General features: G+C 41.8%; 1 protein-coding gene across 1 annotated transcript; it reads left to right on the forward strand.

Moving 5' to 3' along the window:
• The first annotated feature begins 1285 nt into the window (after positions 1-1285).
• Positions 1286-8489, forward strand: prodha (proline dehydrogenase (oxidase) 1a). Its single transcript, XM_028979986.1, has 14 exons — positions 1286-1832; positions 2153-2361; positions 4294-4328; positions 4414-4563; positions 4786-4850; positions 5034-5150; positions 5317-5396; positions 6300-6381; positions 6513-6605; positions 6792-6938; positions 7088-7263; positions 7364-7462; positions 7585-7673; positions 7835-8489. The coding sequence occupies exons 1-14, from the start codon at positions 1488-1490 to the stop codon at positions 8020-8022; spliced, it is 1875 nt and encodes a 624-aa protein (XP_028835819.1). The 5' UTR covers positions 1286-1487; the 3' UTR covers positions 8023-8489.
• Positions 8490-8741: the final 252 nt, after the last annotated feature.

Raw genomic sequence — 8741 nt, forward strand, 5'->3', positions numbered from 1 at the left:
CTTAAGTTGCTCCAGGGAGACTGTCCCTGTAAATACTGATTGTAAGTCGCTCTGGATAAGGGCGTCTGATAAATACTGTAAATGTAACCCATCACTTTTGGTGAGCAGTGGGCAGCCATGATAGATGTGTTGGGATGGTACCTTGCTCAAAGGCACTTTCACTGTTCGGGGTTTGTACCTGCAGCCCTTTGATTATGAGTCTGCTTCCTTATCCGACCAGGACACCAGAGATGGCAAAACATAGTTGTTTTTTTTTTGGTGGACTACAGTGATGGCCTGTAAGAGTATGCAGTTGGACAGCTGTTTATTCTGTCAATGTCTAAACTTTTGAATTACATCCTGGAACTACAGTCTTCTTATACAACTCACTCATTTCACCGTCCCCACACCCCAGGCGCCTTTCGTTGCTGCCCACTGCTCACACATTTCATTCTGTGCACTGTGTGCAGTGCTGCAGTGTATCACAATGGCAATCACTTCACTTTCACTTGAATTTACTTTACTTTACTTGGCAGACACTTTTATCCAAAGAGATTTACAAGGAGGAGACACCAGCAATTCTCATTTGGTTTCCATAGATTGAGAGTTACAAAACTAAGAGCCCTGATAAGGCCTAACTTGTCAAGAATAGAAGAATGCTAGGAAATTGTTATGGGCTAGACAATTTTTTGTTCGTTTTTGTGAGTGTGTGTGCGTGCGTGTGTGTTAGTGTTAGACTCGTTTGAAATATTTTTTAAACAAGTGAGTTTTCAAATGATTCTTAAAGGTGGTAGTAGTCTCGGCTAGTCTAATGGAGCAGGGCAAGTTGTTCCACCAGCCAGGGACAACAAAGGAGAATAGATTCGACTAGGATTGGAGACCCCATGAATAGGGAAATTTTAGTCTCATTCATTTGCAGATTTGAGAGGGCGTCTTTACATAAGAGGGTGCACTTCCATTTACAGCCATATAGGCAAGCATCAAGGATTTCATTTCCATCTTGATTTTACAGGAACCCTGTACAGAGAACACTTTGACTGGTTCATGTATGATGATGAACATGGGTTCACCTGGGGTCAGTTTGCTTATTTCAGCAGACTTCTGTGGTGCCCCACCAACAGTTCCCAGAGCTTTAGTCATTTCGACACGTCAGACAAGGTCCCACATTCAGAAAACCCAGACCAACCAGAGCAGGAAGAACCGCCGTTTCGACACGAGTAAGAACGATATGCGATTTGTTCATGTCACTCTGCACGAGCGCAGTTACACAACCAGACCCACGAACTCCTACTCGGTCCCTGCACAGCCGCCACATGAAGATGCCGCGTACTTTGGAATGTCTGGCTACATCGCAGCGGTGCGGCGTGCTGACGTCACCGCGTCACCACCAATCAGCGCTCCAGGCGCCTCGTGCTTCGGAATAAACGTCGCGTGTAGGCGCGCGACGGCAGCAGCCGCGCTTCTCTTCGGTCGACGGCGCTCCCCTCCAGCGCAGCTCCGAGCGGACCATGCAAGACGCAAAAGCGGTTTCTGCCCTGGCCAGGGCTCACTTCGGGCGCGTGTTCGCGACGAGGTCCGCGCAGGAAAGGTTTCGGTCAACGGCAGCATCGCGGCGGCGGGCGGCGGAGGATGAGGCGGCGGAGCAGCCGCCGTGCGCCCTGCTCCAGGAGTCCGCCCAGGGGGACGTGATCCGCCAGACCAGGAGCTCAGCGGAACCCGCGTCCGGCCGCATATCCATCAACTTTGACAACACAGTGGAAGCCTACAGGAGCAAGAAGAACTGGGAGCTCCTCAGGAGCCTGCTGGTCTTCAAGCTCTGCTCGCTTGACTTCCTGGTTGACAAAAATAAAGAGGTGATGAAGTGAAGGTTTTTTTTTTTAAATTATCCAGTTATTTGCAGGTTAATTCAATCATCAATCAGATCAGCATCCTGTAAGAAAAGTAAAACGCTTTAAAACTGCGAAAAGGAAACTGAAAGAGATCTCAGCATGAATACAAATGCATCTGGATCATGAACTGAATCTAAACATATATATATTTTTAAAAAATGCATCTGGAAAGAGTGATGTTTACAAAAATATTATGATCAAAAGTAGCGTGGGTCAGTTCGTTTCAGAGAATTCTTGTTTTAAGCAGGGAATGAAAATGATGTTTTGCTCTGTGTTATGTTTAGATTATGGACCTCAGCAGGAAATTCCTTGGTCAAAAGCTCTTCGAGAAGCTAATGAAGATGACCTTCTATGGCCAATTTGTTGCTGGAGAAGACCAAGAATCCATCAAGCCTTTGATCCAGAAGAACCAGGCATTTGGTGTCGGTTCAGTACTCGACTACAGTGTGGAGGAGGATCTGACCCAGGAGGAGGCAGAGAAAAAAGAAATGGAGTGAGTTATTAATGCGATATTGTAAACTTGTGTTAAATTTTGTTTGTAGAAATGACTAATCATTTTTAACAGAACAGAAAATCCATTTGAAAAGCATTATTTTGCAAGTGCTTTACTGTTTGGGTTTTAACAAATGCAAAGAAAATGCCCCGTAATTACTCCTCTCTCATTAAGAAGAACCTGATTATGTAAAACCTAATGAAGCAAAATGGCCACACTTATCTTTTCTTCTTCCTTTCTTTTTTTTACACCAGAACACGTGTTCACACAACACAGACACGCAGACACTGACATTTCCTAAAATGTACTCTGAAGTCTGCATTGAACCTGATTGGCCAGTTGAGCCAAGGCCTCCCTCTCCTGATTGGCTGGATTTAAGGAGTGTTGGTTTGGCCCCTCAGACATGCGCCTGGTGTGTTTTTTGTAATAGGGTCACACATTCTGAGGCAATGGATGTTGCATAATGTGTACCCGTGCTGGCTCCGTTTGTTTAGGGATCAAGTTGAAATAACTGGTTGTTCTGACCTTGGTGCCTTCTTTGAACTGGCCAGATTAAGCCACTACCTTCTTTTGTGTGAGTGTGTGTGGTGAGTGTGTGTGTTTTTTTTATAAAATGAAAACCACCATTATATGTCACTGAGCACCACTGTAACTATGTTACTACAGATACTACAGACTTACTAAGTAAGATTAAGTATTGCTTTCTACAGTATTGGGTGTAGCAGTGAACTAGATACTCGCCTATGAACCAGAAAACCACAAAGTCATAGTTTCAAACTCCATTTACTACCATTGTGTCCCTGACACTTAACCCTGAATTGCTCCAGGAGGACTGTCCCTGTAACTACTGATTACGGATCTGACTACTGATCTGGATAAGGGCATCTGTTAAAGGCCATTCATGTAAATCTAATGTAAATATTGTCCATAGCAATGCAGCACAAATGTGCGTCATTATTTATCTCAAGAAAGCCTGGTTAGTGGGGTTTCACCTTAGGCAGCAGTGCTATGCATATTTGTGTTGCACTCAGTGGAAAACACACCACAGAAACGGAAAAGTGAGTCAAGAGTGCAAAGGAATTCCAGGATGTGGTTCTTATATAATCTGGCAAATGTTTGCTGTGGAGAGTCTGGATGAATACATTGCAGTACATTTATTCTACCACATTTGATCACATTTCAAAATGGGTCATGATTTGATCCAATTTATTTTTTATAAATAATGCTAATTTCACATGATGGAAAGTAATTAAATGACACATAACTGTGCCTGTATTTGTTGCCAGGTCGTTTTTTACATTCAGTATTCATCAACTACATATTCTATAAATTGAGTTAGTTAGTGTGTCAGTAGTCTGCCAAGGCTCAATGTCAGATCAAGAGCTAAGTAAACACACACACACACACACACACACACACACACACACACACAGACCTACACCTTCAAAGGGTGAACATTTCTGTGGTTAAAGGAGCATATACTTGATTTTGCAGGAATCCTGTTTTTTCTAATTCTGTCAGCTAGATTGAGCAGAATGTGGCAAGCACTGTATAGTGGCAAAACACCTCGGCCTGGAATTTGCATTTGCAAACTAATCATAAGATCTAGTTGTCAAGCATGTGACTGGATTTGACTGGGCAAAAGGGTGTAGAGCACATGCTTCTAAATCTTCTCAGGTTACTAAAACTGACAGGAGTCGGTTTTGAGTTCTGAGCCTTCTAAACATTACTGTCAGGCTTATATTTCAAAAGGCATTTTCAGATATACTGTACTTGAAAATGAGCCAAATTCACAATCACAGACTTGCTAATGTAAATACATTGTTAAACTGATTATAGGTGTTTGTGTTTTCTTGTGCTTTATAATATTCATATTATTTGGGTCAAATTCATTCCCAAACTTACTTAAGTGCTATTATTTTGTGTTTTCAGATCGTGTGTCTCTGAAGCTGAAAAGCAAAATCATGGTTGGTATTAGATATGTATATATGTATATATAATGTATATAACGTTTTCTGTATTAAAAATAACATAGGAGCATTTCTGCTTTAGGTATTGATCAACGAGAGAAAAAGTTCAAGGCGCACCGTCAGTTTGGAGACAGAAGAGGAGGTGTCATCAGTGCCCGCACCTACTTCTACGCAGATGAGGCCAAGTGTGACCAGCACATGGACACCTTCATCAAATGCATCAAAGCATCGGGTCTGTTAGACACTTCTAGGTTGCTTGTGCTGAGCTATTGTTGTGATGGGGCTTCTTTCCAACCATCTTAACTGGAATGAATGTGTTTTAACTGTGGTATCTATATAAAGTATATTAAAAGTTTTCAAAGGACTCCAGACAGGCTGCATGTGTGTAATGATCCTAGTCTTTTGGTGAATTCACTTTGATGTAGATTAATTGAGCACATTCCTACCATTTCAGGGGGAGCATCAGTAGATGGATTCTCAGCCATTAAGATGACAGCTCTTGGTCGACCTCAGTTCCTGGTATGTTTATCATTGAGTCAGGGGTCCTAATCACTCATACACAGTGATAAATTATGGATAGGTTTGTTTGTGTGTCCTAATATAACGTCTGTTATCTAGTAGGCATCTACTAGCATCTGTGTCAAGGTGCCAAATATTCACTGTATGCACTAAATTGTGCTTCCATCTTGTCATCCGTTTCAGTTGCAGTTTTCAGAAGTACTTGTAAAATGGAAACGTTTCTTTAAATTTTTGGCTGCTCAGCAAGGAAAAGATGATGTAGACATCCTGGAGCAAAAGCTGGAACTGGAACATCTGCAGGTTTGCAGCATTATATTTATTTTCTCTGTTGACTATTTTAAAGACTATTTTATCAAATCTGGAGAGAAAAGCACGGCCTATTGACTTAACCCAGAACTTTCTGGACTGAAAAACATTTTGCTGCTGCTTGTCTATTCAGAGCTGAATGATGTTTGTTCTCCTGCAGGAGAGTTTGACTCAGATGGGTGTTGGTGCAAAAGCTGACATTAAGAACTGGTTCACTGGAGAAAAACTGGGATTGTCTGGGTAAGTATAATTATGTTTTTAAAATCAACTAAGTAAACTGTAAAGATATAAATAATAGGTAATGCAGAATACAATAGGTGTTGCACAATGCAGTTTCATTTCCCTTGCAGTAGTTTCTTGCCACTTACCCTCCTCCTAAACAGCTGAACTGTTGTTACAATGCTAATAACCAACAACATTGCAAATGCACATTATGTACACTGTGGTACTCTGTAATCTTTGTATTTGTCTGTTGTGATGCCCAGGGGCCACTGGGCTCACACAGCGGACACCTGTGCACCTGATGAGTGGGTCCTGATTACTGATTATTAGGCACGAGTGATCGTGACCTGTTAAAAGCATGCATGGAGGAACAATATGTTGTTCTTGCATTGATATGAGCCACGTCTGTAACTTTGATGTGGATAGTTATGTGCTCTGGAGGTCAGCCACACGCTGATTTTTACTATATTGTATATTGTTGTTCTTTACACTGTGCTTGAGAGACACTGCGGGGCAGTGGTAGCCTAGCGGTTATGGAATTGGCCCTGCAATCGGAAGGTTGCTGGTTCGAATCCCGACCTGCCAAGGTGCCACTGAGGTGCTACTGAGTATGGTACCACCGTGGACCATACTTTCACCATACTTGGACAATAAATACGATTCTGTTTCTGAACTACTACTGCTAAAGAGACAGGATAAATAATGATGAGAGCAAGGAATAAATCTGGAAATAATAAATGTATAAAGAGGAAGTGAAAGAAGAATAAATTACATTAATAATCATATAGGACTGATGGTAATTAGACTATTATGAATATAATTATGAAGAAACAGTGAACATTCCAGGAGTTAAAACACGTTCACCTGATCTAAGCCAATGTAAATTGAAAATGATTGTATATTTTTCACTTTCACTTTCAGAACTATTGACCTTCTTGACTGGAACAGTTTGATCAATGACAGAACAAAGATTTCAAACCTGCTGCTTGTTCCAAATGTTGAGGTAACCATGGTTTGAACTGAAACATGCCACTATAGACATCCACATGTGCAAGAGTGTCTGATTTATTCTATTCCAGTGTGTACGTTTTACTCTCAGAATAGACTGTTAATAACAGTTCATCATGATTTCAGACTGGACACCTTGAACCCCTACTCAGCAGATTTACAGATGAGGAAGAGAAACAGATGAAGAGGATGCTGCAGAGGCTGGATGTTCTGGCCAAGGTAGAGCATTAGAACAAACATAGTGCCACCAAGTTACACCACCGTTCTGTCTATCACTGAACTCCACTGTTCTGTCTGAATACCACCGTTCTGTCAATCACTGAACTCCTCGCTGTACACCAACAATACAAATAGAGCCAGAGATATTATTTAAGTTACAGTAAACAAATGTATGTTTGTTTGCAGCATGCATTGGAGAATGGAGTGAGGCTTATGGTAGATGCAGAGCAGACATACTTCCAGCCGGCAATCAGTCGACTCACACTGGAGATGCAGAGGCTCTATAACCAGGAGAAACCGATCATCTTTAATACCTACCAGTGCTATCTAAAGGTGGGAGACAGAATATTTCTTCCAGTAATATTCTGTCCCTGTTACTCCAGGTTGACTGACCCTGTGTTAATGAACTCTGGATGTATACATGTGTTTTTGAGTCAGAAGAATTGCTAGGCTAACTGGACAATGTTTTTTTCCAAATACAGGAGGCATATGACAATGTGTCTGTAGACGTGGAGCTTTCTCGTCGCGAAGGTTGGTTTTTTGGTGCCAAGCTGGTTCGTGGGGCCTACATGTACCAGGAAAGATCCAGGGCAGCTGAAATTGGGTATGAGGACCCCATAAACCCAGACTATGAAGCAACTAATAGGATGTACCACAAGTAAGTACTTGTTTTATAGAAAATCTTTTGGGGGAAAATCATTATGACATTTTGAATGGTGCGAATAATTTTTTCTATTACCATTGTTTTTATTGTGTAGGTGTCTTGAGTACATTCTGCTAGAGATTGAGCACAACAGGAAAGCTAATGTTATGGTTGCATCACACAATGAGGACACAGTGAAATTTACTTTGGAAAAGTAAGGCTTGCATCTCCACCACACAAGAAATTTGCTTTGTAATCTATAACTGATAGTGTTTGTCAGTCAGTGTTTAGAGAACAGCCTTTTCTCATCTTCTTATTTATCTTTTGAAACCTTAGAATGAACGAAATGGGCCTCAGGCCGTCTGAGAACAAGGTGTACTTCGGACAGCTGCTCGGCATGTGTGACCAGATCAGTTTCCCCCTGGGTGAGTGGAAAGCAGCTGGATAATCCTGACCATGCCTGGAACTGTTACATGTCTGTAGTCTAGCGTGTGTGCGAGAGAGAGACAGACAGAGAAATGTGTGCACAAGTGCTCAGACTTTAAGATGAAAAATAACTTTTGTGTCCTAACCTGTGTTTATCCAGGTCAGGCAGGCTTTCCTGTGTACAAATATGTTCCCTACGGCCCTGTGAATGAGGTCATCCCCTACCTGTCCCGCCGTGCCCAGGAAAACCGTGGCTTCATGAAGGGATCTCAGAGAGAGCGTGCACTGCTGGGGCAGGAGTTGAAACGGAGGCTTTTCAAAGGGCAGCTGCTTTACCAGCCTGTCTAGTGAGGCTGTCACACTCCAGCTCATACTAATATTCTGTGGGAATATTGCAGATTCCAGTGCATGGCTAAACATATTAGGTCTAGTCATGACTTGCCTTTTTAACACCCCTGAGTTTGAATTTTTAACCTGATAGGGTGCAGATAGGGTACATTCCGCTGTATGCAAAAGTCCTTTTAGTTGATGCTAAAACTGCATCTTGTTGTTCATTATTTATTAATGTGATAACGGCTAGGATCTCTTTGCTGTGTAATAATGTACTGTATAACCTATGGTTTGTAGCCCCTCACTGTACAGAAGTTGACGGTGTGGTGAATGCAGGCAACGGTTTATATGTGTTGGTCAGTAGTGTGGCTACATAAACAAAAACTCCTATGAAACTTTACAGATGCACAGCTTAGTCTGTTACTGTTTTACATTTCTGTGTGTTTTGTTTGTAAAATGACAATTAAACATTTTTCCAAAATTAAGTGATGTTGTGAAGTATTTTCTCACAAATTCAGTGAAGATGAATATATTAGCGGACTGTTTATTATGTAAGCCGTTGCCGGGAGGGCTAATGCAATGTGCTCTTATGCACGAAAGGCTGATTTCCACCCACATTACACCGACAGAAACTCCAGGCTTTACATCTGGTAGCTTGCCGAACCATTTGAACCAATCTGTGCAGAGGTTAGAGTACATTTGCAGGTTCAGATATATTTATCCACAAAGGGTGTTTG

This window comes from Denticeps clupeoides, chromosome 5, assembly GCF_900700375.1.
Source record: "Denticeps clupeoides chromosome 5, fDenClu1.1, whole genome shotgun sequence".
Taxonomy (NCBI): domain Eukaryota; kingdom Metazoa; phylum Chordata; class Actinopteri; order Clupeiformes; family Denticipitidae; genus Denticeps; species Denticeps clupeoides.

Bases quoted from the DNA above. Each gene is read 5' to 3' on its own strand.
- prodha (XM_028979986.1), top strand. From the start codon at position 1,488: ATGCAAGACGCAAAAGCGGTTTCTGCCCTGGCCAGGGCTCACTTCGGG. The intron at 6,382-6,512 runs GTAACCATGGTT...TCATGATTTCAG, and splicing joins TGCTTGTTCCAAATGTTGAG to ACTGGACACCTTGAACCCCT. The intron at 6,606-6,791 runs GTAGAGCATTAG...GTTTGTTTGCAG, and splicing joins GGCTGGATGTTCTGGCCAAG to CATGCATTGGAGAATGGAGT.